At 41.4% G+C, this 17,856-nt stretch overlaps 1 protein-coding gene across 3 annotated transcripts in view; it reads left to right on the forward strand.

Moving 5' to 3' along the window:
* The window catches only part of LOC121360900 (receptor-type tyrosine-protein phosphatase eta-like), a 70,978-nt gene that overhangs the window by 32,654 nt on the left and 20,468 nt on the right, over positions 1-17,856 (forward strand). For all 3 annotated transcript variants that reach the window (XM_041481051.1, XM_041481052.1, XM_041481053.1), the window contains exons 2-4: positions 13,737-13,755; positions 14,776-14,922; positions 15,672-15,941. In XM_041481051.1, the coding sequence (XP_041336985.1) occupies positions 13,737-13,755; positions 14,776-14,922; positions 15,672-15,941 (436 nt within the window). The remainder of the gene's footprint in view (positions 1-13,736; positions 13,756-14,775; positions 14,923-15,671; positions 15,942-17,856) is intronic.

The following is a 17,856-nucleotide window of genomic DNA, read 5'->3' on the forward strand; positions in this document are numbered from 1 at the left end:
TGGTGCTTTACTGGAAAGGTTTTTTTTCTGCAGATCAGCTCTGTTGGAAGATGATGTTTTGGGTCTATTTTGGGTTGTGTAGCTATGCAGATACTGTTTCTGGGGTGACTGAGCCACCATTTACACCCAGCTTTTCTGGTAGCTGCTATAAATACACTCTGTGCTCTGTTGATGGAATTGCAATAACATTTATACTAACGAAATTAATTAAAAACTTCAGAGGTTGCATATTATAGGGGATAAGAATTGAGAGATGCATGAAGTTTTCCTGTGATACTGGAGGGGTGTGTGAAATAACAGTGTAAGAGTTTAAAATGTTACTGTGGTAATATTTGGGAATGGAGGGTCTTCATACAGTATATGTTGAAATGGGATAAGAGGGTCATTAGGAAAACTGGAAATATCTTTCAGGATGCAATTCTAGTTAAATCAGGATAAAGAATAGAAAGAATAATGTTCTATCCCCTTCTTCAGTTTTTTTACTCCCCAATCTGCAGTGTGGGCAGTTCAAATGTCAGGTATAAAGGATGTAATTCAGATGAGACTGTTTTGGTTAACCTGCAGTATGAATGCTTTGAAATACCATAACTTTATACCAAATACCAAATGCTTTAAAAATACCATAACTGCAATTCGTTTTCTTTCATTTAAATGTGAAGGTTAAATTCTGTTAAGTGATATCAAGTAACACACAAGTTTTTGGGAAATTGGCTAGCAAATTTCCAGTGATAGCTGTTGGATCAAAAAATTCACAGATGTTACCAGAGAATTTCCTGTTTAATTTTTGTCTCTTATTGTAGTACTTGCTCCTTTCAGTGCAGGATTACCCCTGGGCTGACCTCTGTCAGTAAAAAGGTAATTCTTTTGGTTTCTTCAGTGCTTGGGTTGTCTCTGCTGATGCTGCATTCCTGTCACCAGAGTAGTACTGTTTGAATGAATCAAAGTAGGTAACTTCATGTTCTTGGAGTCAATAGTGAAACATGCTTGTTGAAGTATAATTCAGTGCAATTTTTTTTTTCTTTGGCAGCTACAAACTCTACCTTTTTTGCTTCTTTTAGAAGGCTTTAATCTTGAAATGTTTCTAGAAACATATCCCTGATTTTAGAACTATCCCTGATAAGTCATTGTAGTTGGTTGAGGATTTTTTTTTTTTTTGGGTGTGTTTTTGTTCACAGTGTTGTTTTGGTTTGTTTTTTAACCCATGATCTTGAGACATGAGTGATTCTGTGTCTTCCCTCTAACATGCAACAATGTTCTATGTGATCAGAGCTTATCTCTTTGGCTGCCTGCATCTGAACCCCCTGGGTGACACTGCAGGAGCTCGCACTTGCTGGTCACGCCTCTATTTTCAAACAAGAAGGAAACCCCTTAGTTATCTAAACACTTTTCTGTTTGTTTGGCTTACTTGTAAGGAATGTGCTTTGGTAAGTGTCTTTGGGAGGCAGAACAGGGACTGGGCTCTAAAACTTAGTCTGCATTTAAAGTGGGCTCTGAACACAGACCTCACAATGTGCAGTTGCTGCTAGAGGCAGATTAAAAATCACTGTATGGCAGGGGAGAAGGGGCTGTAACAGTGGATTTTAAAAGGTTCTGGGTTGTGCAGACTGGATATATCACTAGGAAAGAAAAGGAGAAAATGTCTTAATAGAGATGTTCAGCCCTTAGGGGTTGCCTAGACATCTGCCTTCTTGCCTTTTGGCATCTGGAGGCTCATGTGTCCCAATACATGACAGAAAAAAAGTCTGTGGGTATATTTTCATTTTCATAGCTTGGGTCAGGTGGTGGATCAGGCATCTTTCTAAACTGGGGCTTTGTGTGTGCTAGTGTATTCAAGCTAATGTGTTCCTCAGTCCTTTGAAAAGTGTTTCAGCTTTGCAGGGGCAGTCTGGGTGCAGTGAACAGTGGTCTTTAGTCTGACTTGGCTTGGCGTGCCCTCGGTCTCATTTGTATGTGTCATCTTAGCTGAGTCTTCCCTCTTGATGAAACTCTTCCTGGTAGTGTCTGCAGGATTCCTCCTCACTGCTGCTGAAACACAGGGTGGAGGTGCTGCCAGGCAGGCCAGGGATTAAACCCTGTGGGGTTGTGGATTAGCTCCACTGTCAGCTCTCACCCATAAAGCCAATTGTTCCAAAGTGCTTTTCCTTGTTAGTTTGTTTCGTGCAGTTGAAGTGTAAGGAAGAATAAAGCAAGCAGTATCTCCTAGAGATGGGAGAGGCTGTGAAGGATGCACTACTTTGTTCTGGTATGTAATCGTTCTTATAAATGTTTTACATTCTATATTCAAACCTGTTCTTCAGGTAGTCACGTTTCTGGCAGCATTATATAACTCTGTGACATTTTGACTATCTCTGTTAGAGACAGGAGGGGTGCAGAGAAATCTGCCTTGTGAATCACTCTCCCTTTAACCCTTGTTGGAAGGTGGGGAGGAAAGAGCCTGAGGCCACTAGAAGAGCAGTTCAGGGAAGGTGATGTGGAAGCAAAACCACATCAATTAAAAGGTACCAAGATAAGAGGTTTCAGCAGCTGGAATGCAATTAACTTCCTCTTCACTCTTATCTTTCTCCCCTACCTGCACATGGGTAACAAAGGTCATTTGTGTCATCTGATACAAGGCTTTGGCACTCAGCACCCTGAGTTCACGTGTAATTTTTTTATTGTGCTAAGATTACAGATCACACCAAAATCCCACCAATGTGGTGCAGAGCAATTAAGGTTTGTGTTTTATATTGCTGCTTTACAATTCTTGCTGTTGGCAAACAGCAGTTTATAGATAGTTACAAATATGTATGTTGTCCCCCTAATCTGAGGGAACTCTGCCTATTAGATGAGCTAAGACAGTAAATGACTTAGCCTTCTGTGGCATGCACATAAAACAGGATGCAAGGCATGGAGGACTTAGTTTCATCTTTGTTTTAGAGCTGGTTTAATGTGGCTTTAGTATTTGATTGTGAAGAGGAAGTTTTGCCCCATGTGTACATGATGAAAATGCATCACAGGGAACTGGAGGGTTTCCCACCTAACCTTCCCCAAATCTCTTGCTCCAAACACAGACACGTTTGTGTGGCTTTTCAGAGCTTGGTACTTGTCAGCCTTAAACACACAGATGAGAAACTTGAGAAGCATATTTTTAGCAGATAATTCAAAGTTCTGTTTGTGAACTAGGTGTGTTTTAATACAATACTTGAGCATTTGCATGGCCTTAGTGGTTTGTGGATTTTTTTGTTTGTTTGATTTGGGTTTTCTTTTTTGTTGTTGGGTTTTGGGGGTTTTTTGGGTTGTTGGTTTTTTTGGGGATTTTTTTTTTGTTTTTTTTTGGGTTTTTTTTTTTTTTTTTTTTGTTTTGTTTTGTTTTTTTTTTGAGGAGGAGACATTGGTTTGGTGTTGGTTTCTTTTCTTTTTCTTTCTTTTTTCTTTTGGCTTGTTTTTTAATTTTCTGGGGTTGTTTGTTTGTTGTTTTTTTTTTTTTTTAATAAATAATAGCAGTGAATGTGCTCTAGCTAGCTGGCTTTGGGTATGTCCTTGTTTCCTCCCTGAATATGATAGAGCTGTCATGCTTTAGCTATTGCAGAGTATAAAAAATTAAACACCAAACACCAGGCCAGAAAGAAATGTGTTTGTCTGGGAATCATGAAGTTCTTATCCTTCAGGGTTTCCCAGGCATTTTGCAGTGGTGCAAGGAAACTGTTTCTATAGTTTAGCTCAAGATTAGAGACCTTTTAGAGAAGCAGTGATATTTTTTTTCTCTTTCCATGTTTGTGGTCTGTTGAGGGCAGAGGAGCTAAAGAGAACACATCTACTGTTTCAAAGACACTGAACATGTAATCTGGGTCAAATCAAATCAAATCTGAGTCAAAGAATAATGAATGGAAGGAAGTGTTAATGTGTTGTTAAAGAGCAGCAAAACTGAAGAGGAAGATGAGGTGTTGTGATTGATTATAGTACCTGCTGCTCATCTTTCATTCTGCCATTTCCTATAGACAAATTAAGAGAGATTAAAATATATTGAGGATCCCTCAGGGACATCCCTCCATTTGAATTTCTAAGTGTACCTAACATGCTTGAAAAAATAATTTTATTGAAGGGGTTAATAGCATAGGTAGGAAAAAGAGGAGTACTGATGAAGCCCTCCCCTACCCCCAGTGTCTTCTACAGAGTCAGTGCCTGACCAGTATTAGTACTTTTTAATATCTACCTTTTTTTTTTGGCTGTAGTTAAGGCAGTAGTTGGTACTACAGACTTTGCCAAAGGGAGAATCTGCCAAAATGCTTGGAGGATGGTACTGCACTTGTTGCTGCCCCTTTCTGGTTTTCTATTAGGGCAACACTGTCGATATAATTGTGTGACACAATTATTCTTAATAGTGCACCCCTTCAAAGTGTATTTAATGTATTTTCTCAAGGCAGTCTGTGAAACAGGAGGTTGCCTATATAAAATATACATGGGTGTGTCATCAGAAACATAACTTGCATAGAGATTTTTTTTTTAATCTTGCTTGTTTAAAATTTGCAAGAACCATCCTCAAGTGGAGGGGGAATTCCTGCCTGAAACAGTTTGCTTCATCATTAAACTCACTGGTAGTTGGGTCTTCATTTAGTGGTAAAACAAGTTGGGGTAAATTTAATGAATTTTGTCTGTTGTTTTGTTTGTCTTGCACTTAATTGCAATTTTAAAAGTTTTTTTTTCAGTAATCTTTTATAAAAACTATGGATTTGTCTGCCAAGACTATGCAGTAGAAAGAGATAAGCTTTTGTATTCTGGGTTGTAGTGCAGGTAGAAGAAAATCTGTAAGTCTATGGAGATAACAGAAGCTGTGGGAAGCCACATCAGTGGTACTGTTGCTCTAAGCAAAGAATGAGCAACATGTTGGGAAAATTGACTCTTAGTTTTGAAAGCTTTCTAGATTTGGTTTGATTTCTTTTTCCAAGTGATACACAAGGCTAGCAAACACTGCACAGCAATATAATTTGCTATGTATTGAAATAAGCATGTTTCCAGACTAATAAATAACATAAACATCTTCCTCCTCAAATAAGAGTTTGAAATGAGCTGCTGGCTGTTGGATCTGTATCAGAGCTATGCCAAATACACAGATCAGCAGGAACTCCTTTGTGTGTCTTGGAAGGAGAGAGAAGCCATGGGTATTATTTTTCTGGAATAAAAAGTTTGCAGCTGTTCAGGCTGCAGTGTCGGTCTGATCTCTGGTTCTGACCCTGCACCATCCAGCCTTTTTCCACCACAGCCAGTCCTCCCAGATGGCCATGAAGTTGACCTTTGAGAGACGTGTCTATTGACTGGTAAATGAGAGAGAGCCCATGTTGTTGTCAGTGAATAACTTCTCATGCAGCCTCAATGTATTCACAGAGACGAGTCTGGCAATGGGGTAATGGCAGAGCCAATTCTCATTCCTGCTTCTATTCAGCTTCTGTTCAAAGAGGAGGAAAAGAGAGACACTACCAGAGCCCCAGATGAACTTAGGGGAGCTGTACAATGAGATCTTTTGTTCCCTCCCAGGAGTACTACTACATGTTTTGAACGCTTGCAGTCCATTTGTCTTTTGCTACAGTTTAAATTCATTAAAGCATTAAATGGGCTGATGATAGCCGGCAAACCCCAAGAGTATCCCTGCAGCCCCATACTGCTGCGTGTGAAAACAACATATGGGAAAACATTGTTTAATCAAATTGTTTGTGTTAGTGATAATCTGATCCCTGTAGATGAGCCAGATCTGAGGCTTATTTTGGAGCTGGAAAAGGTTTCACATCACATTTTTTGCTGTAAGGCAATTTGCATTTCTTTTGAGGAAGTCAAGCTCCTTTGCTTTTAGGTCCTATCAAAAAATGTAGATTCAGTGTAAACCAGTGCAGGTGAAGATGTGATATGTTGTAAATAAGCACTGTGAAGAAAGTCTAAGGTCCAGCCAGTAGTTTATTGCATGAAATGACTTTCCTTGTGACAGGTTTATGATGTTTGAAGGTGCACTTAGCCTGCCCAAGGCAGGTTGGCCTGGTGTCATTATCTCCCACTATCGGCACAAGACAGTGCTGACATGTGCATCTATATTTTGCACTCTTAAAGTGGTCATCATTAGCCTTGTGCTTTCCAGAATGTCAACTTTTATGGGAATTCAGCGTATTTCTCTGCTGTTAGTCACTTGGGCTGAAGTTAGGTGGTTTTACTGGGGCCTCTAGTGGTCTCACACTGCATGACTGCTCCAAAGCTGCTGTTCAGGGATGGGGAGGGAGGGTTGCTTTCCTCCCTGCCTATGGATAGATTTACCCAGCTACAGGGCAAGGGCAGTGCCATACAGAAAATTTATTTGGCTTCTAGTGGAGCATTTCACACGGAATTAGAACTGAATGTACTGAAGGAGCATAAATGAGTGGTAATAAACAGCAACAGAGCGTGAAGGAGGAGATGAAGGTTAGCCTGAGAAGTCTGTGTTGGGCAGTGGTCACAGGCTGGTTTCTCCCAGCTGCACAACTCACAGATTTTTTAGATTAGGAAGTTTTCAGGACCCTGATAAGGACAGAAAGATAGACTGTATTAAGACAAGTGTAGAATTAAGGCAGGAAAGAGCAAAGCATTCATGTACCAACATCAATACTGCCCCCCAGAAAAGGATTTTCTGTGTAAACAAGACAGTTTTGAGCTCTGTGTGAGTGAGCTTGAAGGCTTTCACAGGCCATGGTTCTCCTGCCACCAGACAGGGTGTCATGGATGAAAAATTTGGTCCTTTTTGTTAGTATAAATAATCTTTCTTAATGTTGTCTTTGAGCTGTAGTGTAAGTTTTAAAATCCCTTTGCAATTAGTTTTACTTGGAAAACCTCTCAAACCAAACCCAGATCAGTGTTATTCTCCTTGTAAAGTATTTTTTAACACTTCCCTGAGCAAAGACTGTGCAGAGTCCAAAGTTTCTGGAGCAGCATAGTGAAATATCGTTGTGATAAGAGAAACTTGAGAGTCCTGACTGCACTCAGCTCAGCAGATCTGAACTAGAGCTCTGTCAGGAAATGCTCCTTTTTGTGACTGTGCTGCAGGGGCCAGGCAGCTGCTGGCTCTGGTGAGCGTTTTCCGTGGTGCCTGGGTGGCCAGCCCTGCTGACTTGGCGACACTGAGTGTTGTGTCATTGCCACCCGGGTATTTTTTTTTTTTTCTTTCTCCATTTTTTCATTGTATCCTGCTTCTTCCAGGGTGTGCCTGAGTAATGAGTCAGAGTGAAAAAATACTGCTCTTGAGCATACCGGTATGCAGGAATGTGGCTTGTTCACATAAAATAAAGGTTGATGCTTCCTCTGTTTAAAAAATGAAATGACTGGCAGTGTTAACTGGAAGTTCCTCTTTAGAAGAGGAGGTTTTTTTCAATTCAAGCACTGTTCTTGCACTTCCATCTCCAGTTGCACCCATATCAGTTAAGTGTTGTGGTTTAACCCCAGTTAGCAACCAAGTACCCCATCCAAAACAGCCCCACTCCAGCCACTGTGGAGGAAGTTAACTCTGCCTCGGGTGAAACCAGCATGGTATGATGTGGAATTTGAGTAGGATAACAGTTTGGGGTGGAGTAAGTAGTTGTTTCACTCCTTGCACTGTCAAATAAGCACATTGTTTTCTTTATAACCTCCTTCAGCAGGATGGCCTCCGAATTACATGTACAACTTCTGGAGTTATGTGAATTATTTAAGCTTGTTGAAACTTTTCAGCCTTTCTTTTGGCTGAAGTTTTGTGGTTTCCTCAGTTGGAGGAATGATCCTACTAGACTATGAGGTGGTCTGCAGCACTTAATGCCTGGAATTAATCAGGACCTGGAGGTCTGGGCGAAACAGAACTGCTACTGGCCTGCATGGAAATGTCTTAAACAAAACATTTTAAACCGTTAGTCATTGAAATTAAATCGAATGGTGTTCTCTGGGGTCAGTGGTGAGAGAGATATCAGTTGCAACAATGTAGTTGTGTTTGCATTTTGGTGTCTGTATTTTTCTCTTTATTTTGGATACGTTGCCCAGAAAACTCCTTGCTCCTAGGCTAGCCATCTGAAAAGCAGATACAGGTAAAAGTTGCAGAAGAGTCAAGGAAAAAGGAGCTTGCTCCAGTATGTGCAATCACAAATATCTTTTTGGTGTCTCATCTTGGTTTTCTTACAAGACTTCGTCTTCCACAGCACTTTCAGTTCATTGGAGGTGCTGCACAAACTAGAATGTCCTCATATGTTTTCATAAAGACCAGTGGAAAAAAAATTATATTTGGCCTCTCTTTGCATAAAGGCTTGCTTCAGGGAAGTCAGAATTTAGAAATATCAGGGGCAAAATATAAATACATGCAAAGTGGAAATAGTCTTTCCTCTTTCACATAACTGCATAACAGCTGAAAATAGCCTGTGCTCAGTTGTGTGTGGCTGTTCCAGGTTCTGCACAGCTCCCAAATACAGCAGGGTGGCCTAGGAAGGTCCAGCCCCACCCAGTTCATAACAAACACCACCTCACATTTCTTTCTTCCGAGTTCTGCATCTCCATCTGGTCCTGTGAAGGCTCATTAGCAGAGCTGCCTGTTTAGGGTTAAAAGAAGACTCCAAACATCTTGCAAAAACTTAGTGTTGTTTCTAAAATTGGAGCTTTTTTACTCTAGCATAAACCCACTTAGAGCAAACCTTTTGTGAAGTGGTGTGTTGTGTATGGGCTGTGAGTACCTGCATAAACTACCAGAGGGAAAACAGGTGGAATCAACTCTTGCCACAGCATATTTTCCATTTTTCATTGGAAATGAATGCATCATATTAGTGAGATAATCTGGAGTTAATTTGAATGAATAAAAAAACAACAGAAACACAGAACTGTTGTGGACTGCAGTTAAAGTGAGTTTAGCAGAGTAAATATACACTAGAAAGGGGGAAAAATGATGACCAACCCCAAACTCTAGCACTGAATCCTCCAGAAAGTAATCAATCTTCAATGAAACTATGTCACATAATTAAATGTTAGCTTCTGACTTAGCCTCCTGTTGATTATTTCCTCCTTCAAGTAGTAGGGACCTGATAGAGAAGGGCTAAGTGTCCACAAATGCCACTGGAATTGGTAACTGAACTGTTATGTTTGCCCTCCTTCAGCACACAGGCTTTATCCACATTGCCTTTTTCCTTGTTGGACAGTGAGCACAGGGGATAACACCTGCTTTTCTTGGCTTGGCATATCCTTTGTGTAAATTAAAGGCTGTCTGGAAGTGTGCAAGAGGTGTTTGGATGTGGCATTTGGGTGTGTGGTTCAGGGTGATTGTGGTGGTGAGGTGTTAACAGTTGTACTGGATGATCTTGAAGGTCTCTTCCAGCCTGGATGATGCTGTGTTTTGTAATAGTGCCATGATGTGCACTTGAAGTTTTCTGCTTAAATGCAGGGAAATACTTTGCAGTTGAAGATTTATGTCATTTTATAAAAAAATTGGAGAATTGGGCTATTATGTTACTCAAGTATATTTTGACTCATTTTCCAGTATGATGTTTTTTCCACCCCAGAACCCAGATTGCATTGTCCAGATAAGGCACGTTGCTTGAACTAGGTTCATACAGGTTTGAGCACATAGTTCTGTGCCCCAGTTCAGGTGAACTCATTCTTCTTGCCCAGTGCTGTAAGCTTAAAAACTTCATTAATTTGGAAATAATATGGAAATGAATGAGATGGAACAGCCCTGAGATGGGTTTCAAGAGGCAGAAACATTTCATCTTTCCAAAACCCACCTTGTCTTCCTGCAGGATAACAGTCTCCAGCAGAAAGGTGTCACTCCCTGCTAATTTAGACTTTACACTCCCAGGCAAGTGGATAGATGTCCCCAGGTGGAAGAGAAGGCCATGCCTTAAAAATCCTAGCAAATCAGTAAGTATTGGAAAGCTGTATCAGTCTGTGGATGCAATACTTGGGCAATCCATTACTGTGGGGCTTCCTAAGTTTGATTTTCACTTACTTTGTGTGACCTTTAGTAAAAGCTTTCTGTGGGAATGTTTCCTGAATAAGTCCATGCTAAGTAGGAGGTATCAGAGGTGACAGAGGTCTAAGTGGCCTGTTTAGTGTGTCTTTGCTGGTTAATGTTTGTTGGCTGGGTGGTGGTGGCTGACAGCATCAGCAAAGCCAAGCCTGGAGTCATAAAGCCATCGTGATGGTGCTGTGTGGCGGCTTGTCCCAAAGCCCACAGTTATTCATGTGGGACAACTAACCATAGCTGGACTTAGAGGGGGTAGAATGACATGAGATCAGGGGTACTGCCTAGTGAGGCAGTGATCTTAATTATGCTGTTGCTTTGGTGAAAGGGTGTTGAGAAGCAGTTTGGAGACCACTGTGATAGCTTGGTGGTATTTTCATGGAACTCCAGTCCTGGGAGGATGGGTGGGTGGAGATTATAAGAAGATACACGCTTGTAAGATCAGCTTTGAGAGGGGTGCAATTAACTCCCTGGCTTTTTGCATCTGAGTCACAAGGCACACTGTGCTGAGCACACCAGAAACAGTGAGCGGCAACCTCAAGCGGTGCTCTTGGAAAGGATTTGTGGTTAAGGGGTTTTTTGGCTAAGATTTTTTTGGTTTGCTCGCTTTGACTGTTTAGCCAGCCTTTGACCTTATATTTACATGAACCAAACTATGCTGTTTGTTTTGAAAACTGGAGCAGGTAGGTTGGCTGCTGTTCACAAGGGTTTTCTTCAGAGCAGGAACCCCAATTTCATTAGAGGGCACAGTTTGGCAGCAGAGCCAAGCTGAGCTGCAGTCTTGCACTGCTGTCTTCCCTGTGGCTCTCCCAGTGCCTGTGTAGAGCTGGCGTGTTTTAAATCCTGCTCCTGGAAATGTCTTACTCTGAGTAATCAGATATCAGTGGGATTTGGTCTTCTCAGTCACCCACTATTTTTTAAGAAGTTTTCCTGTACAGTTAGGCAACCCCAGTGTACACCTGAGGAGGATAGAGCTGAATTCAGCTTGTATCACACACCACCAGCTCCTGGTCAGTTGTAAACTGCTCACATAGAGAGCACAGGACAGACCTTGTGCAAGTTCAAATGAATTCCTCAGTTCCTCTGGAACCTACAGCCTTTGACTGGGCCCTGAGCATGGCTGTGTGACACATGAAAAATTTCCTTTGCCATACCTGATGACAGTGATGGGTTTGTGTATACATTTCTCTCCTGTTTTTCAGCTGAAATGGTCAGTATTTGGCATTTTGCTGTCGTTTCTTGGTTAAGGATGTTCCACCCCTACCCAAAGTTCCACAAAAGCTAAAAAAATTACCCAACTGTATATATGAATAATAGGGATTTGTGTTGTTGGAAAAGAAAAGCAGAGATGGCAGGGCTCATGATGTATTAAATGCAAACACAAGGAGAATCAGGTGTTCAGTGCAAATATCCTCTGAAATCATAAACAAACGCTTTGTGCAAATTCTAGGTAATAACATCAGGTTGGAGAACAGTTTGGTTCATGGCTGATGTTGAAAAATACAACACGGAACGACTGAGTCAGGCTGGCTGGTGCTTGGGAACGGGATCGTTTGTTTTGTGTGGTTTTGGATTTCAGAAGGAGGCCTGCCTGCTGCCAGTGGGATGTGATATTTTTGAATTTGATTTTGGACATAGGATTCTGGAAAGTCGAAAGGGTATTTTGAGGGAGTATTGCCAGGATGTGATAGGCAAGTAGAATGATGGGGTGCAGTTAATCAATCACATGACAGGAATTTTAGTGTAACTTTCCTTTTTGAGGTTGTTTGAGCATCCTTAATAAAAGGATGCCCACTATCCACATGTGAGAGTACAACCAAATTTAAAGCAGCTTGGTCATTATTTGCCATTAGATCAGATGCCCATAAAACAGGCATCGTGTTCCTTGTTTGAGCTGGCAGGGAAGAAATTGGATGGTACAAAGGAGAGGTTCAGGGTATTTGCTAGTGGCATGCCTGTTTTGCAATCATATAATAATACCTGTTGTTCCTGTTGATAACGAAGGATGTTGTGCCCCTAAACTCATAATTTGTGAAGAAGAAGATGAGAGAGTTCATTTTCAATCAGTTCTACAGAAGGGAAAGTAACTGAAGGATGATGGGTTGTGAATGATGTCAGGCTCTTGATTCTTTGTCTATAGGGCTGCAGAAGTTGCTGTAGTTTAGTCCTGTGGCATTTCTTGTTGATTGTGTTCTTCTTGTGAGTTCCCTTTCTTAATAAACATAACATCCTTTTGGCTTTGCTTGTAGAGTGCCCTGCATTTCAGGGGATCTCACCTCTTACTATTCAGCAGCTGTTTCCACACAGCTCTTCTGCTCTGGACACTGCACAGAAGTGTCTTCCTGCCTTCAGAGTGGCTGTTTCCTCCTTGAGCCCTTCTTCCTCAGACACTTCATGAAGGAATGCAGAAGTACTCTTGACCTGGGTGCAGGCAAATATTTCCTCACTTCCTGAATAGCCTTGCAGTTTGGCTGAGCTCTCAAAAGCTCAGGTTGAGGAGGAGCCTCACACTTGTATGTAGGACATCTGCATCCCATGTCATGTCTGTTGTGTGCCACATTGTCCATAGGGCTGTGCTAGACAAGACCAGGCATTAGGTCTGTGATGCTTACAAGTGCTTTTTGCCTAGGAAGAGTGCTCAAACTGTTCTTGCTGTGGCACTGAGACCATCACTGGAATGAGATTTAATGGTATTTTCTGACTGATTTTTGAGGGTGTGTCTGCTTGGATCCATGGCTGGCACAAGGAGCTACAGCTGCTGGAGCTCCTTGTGGCACCACCAACATGCCAGCTGGGGGAGTGAGTGATTTGGGATTCCAGCATTGCATCAGGGTGTTGTGAGGTAGCTGTTCAATATGAGTTAACTCATGGAATTGTGCAAGTGGCAAAGAAATTGGATGGGGGTAGAGAAAACAAGAGTTCTAAGTGCCTTAGATAAGACTGCTTCTTGCAGACCTTAGTCTGGAAGAAGCTTTTACTTCACTCCTTGAAGCAGCGTTTTGTGGTGCCACCTGGAGGGATGTTAATATGGCAATTGGTGGGCCAATTCTCACTCCAATAGGTAAGGAAATGGCTATTTGGAAATAAAGTACAAAGTTTGAAGGTTAAAATTCATTCTCAAAGCAAAATTCTGCTGTGTTTGTCAGTATTACCAGCAGAGGAGCTTCAGGCTGCAGTTAAATGGCAACTGCCATTTAACTGATATTTTGTGGATGTGGGCACACGTGTAAATGGGATTTCAGAGCAAGTGTCAAGTGTTTTGAACTTCGACTACCCTGTGATTGCTTCAGAAAATGCAAACCACTCTTTTGTGAGAAGTAATAAGAAGGTTTATACAGCAAAAGAATGAAAGGAATATTCTTATTAATAAGGAAGACCTAATTGGCATCTGCCATTTTTTGTGGGACAGTGTTAAGGATACTAACTAAAGTGTGTTTTAACAAAGATCTTATAGGTTTGGTTTATAAATTTATATGTGCAAAGTAACCAACTTATGTTATTCAAACTTTTTTTTTTATGACAAAATAAACTACTTCTTTTCAGGATATGGAAACTAACATTTTACCAGCATACTTAGTGTTTTTTTTCTCTACTAGTTTGGTGTATTTTTTGGTGTTATTTTTATTAAGTCAGGAGAATTTTATGTATGTCTTTTGCAGATTGAAAAATCTGGTTTAAAACCAGATTTCTTACTCCCTCGTGTTAATTAAACCACTTCTTATTTTATTTGAGCTTCCAGTAGTTTTAATTTCTATTATTTGTTTTTGTTTTCCAGGTCAGATGTACAATTGCTTGTAAGTATCATTCTGTTGCTTGTTTTTTTTCCCCGTTTGTTTGTTTTTTTAATATAACTCTCCTTATCTTAGTTGATTTTAAGAAAGATGAAGCAGTATCAGCAAAGTATTTTTAAAAAAAAAAGCTTCCTAGAAAGAATTTTTAGAAACAGCAGTTAAAAATACATACTCAGTTATTTTCGTGACTGTAATACCTACAATGCATTTAGGGATATTTAAAAATATAAATCTGTATTTAAATCCCTTTGCTTTTTCAGTTTGTAGAGATTTCTGGTAAAATCAAGTACAGGTGTAATGTGCTTAGAAAGATGGGAAAATATGCTTAAAGGCAATGAAAACCAAACAAACCCCATAAACAAAAGGCACACAAAGTGAAATTCCGTTTAGAAATGCTGTCCTGGCCAAAATAACATATTTTCATGTGGCAGAAATTTCTGAAAGTGTGTGCAGATAAGTTCTACCTTAATACTGAACATCAGATTTAAATGAGTTAGCCTTTAAATTTTAGGGTCTCAATCAACGCTTTCTGTGCTGTGGCCTCTAAAATTGATGTAATATTTTTGGCTCTAGATATAGAGCCATGTCTCTTCCTTACTGGGGGGATCACATTGTGGAAATGTGAGAGGGGAAGAGGGGAATATGCTTAGAGGGAGAGACAAAATGCCAGGTTAAACAAAATTTCTGATAATACATTAAGAAAACACACACATGGAGTGTGCCTGCAAGTTGTTTTAACTGCTTTCAAACAAAACTGTACTGAAAAGAAAGGTCGTAATAGCTTTCATCCAAACCATGTGTAGAGTCAGTGAATGGCTGAAATTATGTGGCAGTCACTTGAATCTAGTTCATATAATCTCACGGAAGAGAAGAGGTAAAACCAGGAAATGTGCAGTGAGGTTTCTGTAGAACTGGGAAAACAGAAGTGACTGAGGGTCTGTGCATGATATCTGTAACTGGCTGTAACTTCTGCAAATGGGAAGTTCAGAAGTATTGTAAAGACACAGTTTTGTGTTCTTTCAGGCACTGAGGATTGCAGCTCAAAAAATGCAACTACAGAACCAGCAACCAGTAGTAATGATGATTTATCAGTAAACTCTGCAAGTGGGAACAGAACTTCTGCAGGTGGAAGAGTGGTCAAGGCTGCATCACTAGCTGATGACACAAGAGGTGATCTAAGCACTGTAACACGTTTGTGGTTTGGAATGTGACTGGGATGTGAATCTTTGGGGTGTTTGCACTTCTATATCATGATTGCACTAGTTCAGCATTGCAAGGGCATGAATCCAGCTGCTTTGCTGCAGAAGAGAATGAGGCCAAGAAATGCATCTGCACACCTGACTGGGAGTGCAGTTTCATGCTGTGATTGCAGCATGGCCTTGGAATAGTTTTATGCATGTTAGACTCAGACTCCCTTCCCTGCTCATTATGGCTTTTTAGGTAACAGGTTAATAGTTCAACTCTCTGTGACATAGAGATTTGAAATGCATAAGTGATGGGGTACCGCAGCTCTCCTCTGCCTAGTAGAGAACATTCTGTGTCACAAATGTACAGGACAGGTGTGTGAATATTGCTGCTAGAAAGGCTCTTCTATTTGGGATATCCAGATTAAGAAAAAAAATGACAGCGTGTTGTGTGTTGCAGTCTTTGTGAGCACACTGCATAAAGCTCACAGCTGAGGCACAGAAATCACTGCTGCACCTAGACAGCTTTACTGCTTGAGGTGAAGTGAAGCTTGAGGAGCTGGAGTAGATAGCAGAGTTTGCAAGTGTGCCCTGCAGTAGAGAAAGGTGGCTTGATTATTTTCCCAGGCTGATTTTTGTTTAACAGAGAGTGGATATGGCTGGGAGGAGAGCACTGTATGTGCTTGTTGGTCAGCAAATATTCTTGTAACTTAATTTTTTTTTCTCTTTTCATAGGATCCAGTGTGATTTATAACCTCACAGCAGAATCCATTGGTGTAACTAATGTCACCTTAAAATGGGTGGTGAATGGCAGTGGTTCTGAGCCGTACACGTACAGGATAGAGGTTGTAAATGGTACAAGTGATACACCTGAGAAGATTGTGAAATCCAATGAAACCAAAGCAGAAATTACTGAGTTAATCCCTGGGACACCGTACAGCTTCACAGTATTTGCTGTAGCAACTGATGATAAGACAGAAGGAGAGACCATACACCTGTACACAAGTAAGTCAGAGTTTTTTGCATCCCTGTTGCTGATGGTCTGTGCTTTGCTGTGCAGGCCAGGGCTCTGCCCCACCTGCCTGAAGTTGTAGCTTAGTAGGATCTTTACCTGGGCCAGATGCTAAGAATGAATTGTTTGTGTATACAAGAAACATAGCCTTGATTTATTTATTTACTTTTTAAACACCAAACTCCCTCTAACCTCCCAACATTTGGGATTCATCCCAGAGTGCAGAAGGATCTCACTGGTGTTACACAGGACCCCTCTCCATCAGCTACCAAAGGCCGTGGGAGCCTGGGGAGGTCTCTGCCAGCCACTGTTATTCCTATTTACTGGAAGTGTGGGAGGAAAGACCCAGGAGCCTGCAGGCCTGCTAGACCAACCTCAGTTCCTGGAAAAATTATGGAGGAGATTGTACTGAGTACCGTTAAAAGGTATTTGAGAACAATGCAGTCATCAGGTGCCATCGACATGGGTCACAAAGGGAAGGTCCATTTAATTACTTCAATCTTTCTATGGTAAGGTCACCCACCTGGTGGGGAAGAGAAGGTGGTGAATGTAGTTTTTCTGACTTTTAGTGAGATTTTTGGTACTGACCCTCACAGCATCCTTCTGGACAAGTTGTCCAGCTGTGGGATAAGGGGGTTCATGGTGTGCTGGTACAGAGCTGGCTGCAGGGCAGGGCTCCCAGGGTTCCAATGAGTGGGGCTGTGTCTGGATGGTGAGCAGTCACCAGTGCTGTCCTTAGGGCTCAGTCCTAGGGCTGCTCAACATATTTATCAAAGGTGTGGATGCAGGAGTTGAATGTGTACTTGGTGCACTTCTGGGCCCCACAATTGAAGAAGGATGTGAAGGTCCCTGAATTCCTGTAGAGGAGGGCAGGAAAGCTGGTACAAGGGCTGGAGTGCCTGTCCTGTAAGGAGCAGCTAAGGGCTTTGAGCTTATCTAGTTGGGACAAAAGGAGGCTGAGGGGTGACTTCATTGCTCTCCTCAGCTTCCTGACAAGGGGAAATGTACAGGGAGAGGCTGATCTCTATTCTCTGGTGTCCAGGGATATGATGAGTGGGAATAGTTCAAAGCTGCCTCAGGGGAGGTTTAGGCTTGACATTAGGAAGCATTTCTTCACTGACAGAGGATTCAAACACTGCAATAGGAGATGATCAGTGCCCCAAGCCCTTCTGTGTTTGAGACATTTGGACAATATGCTCAGTAATACCCTTTAACTTTTGGTGAGGCATAAGGTGGTCAGGTACTTGGATGAGGATAGTTGTAGGCCTCTTTTAAGTAAATATTCCATTCCACTCTGTCACTTTCCTGCCCACCTCTGGATTCCCAAGGGAAGCCTTAGGAGTTCAATCACTGTAATGGCCTGTGCTTATGTTTTGGGGTGTCAAAGGGAGATGAATGCCCCTCAGAATGATTTTTCTTCAATTCTCTTTTAGCTGCCCAGTGAAGCCCTGGTGTGGCTGTGTTTTTGTGTCCATGTCTGTGAGCAGCTGTTCTTGCAGGCTGACAGGTTGTTGTCTTGCGTTTCACAGGGCCCAGCCGAGTTCATGATCTCAAGGCAGAATCCATTGGTGTGACTAATGTCACCTTAAAATGGGTGGTGAATGACAGTGCTTCTGACACCTACACCTACAGGATAGAGGTTGTAAATGGTACAAGTGATACACCTGAGAAGATTGTGAAATCCAATGAAACCAAAGCAGAAATTACTAAGTTAATCCCTGGGACACCGTACAGCTTCATAGTATTTGCTGTAGCAGCTGATGATAAGACAGAAGGAGAGAGAAGTTCCATACACCTGTGTACAAGTAAGGAAATGGTGCCTCCAATTTCAAGTAACTGTGCTGTTTGTACCAAATTGCTCTGCTTTCTTACTTTGGGTTTCCAGATTTGTCCTGGTTTTTTTTTGTG

Source organism: Pyrgilauda ruficollis, unplaced genomic scaffold (assembly GCF_017590135.1).
Source record: "Pyrgilauda ruficollis isolate IOZ18807 unplaced genomic scaffold, ASM1759013v1 scaffold55, whole genome shotgun sequence".
NCBI classification, from domain to species: Eukaryota; Metazoa; Chordata; class Aves; order Passeriformes; family Passeridae; genus Pyrgilauda; species Pyrgilauda ruficollis.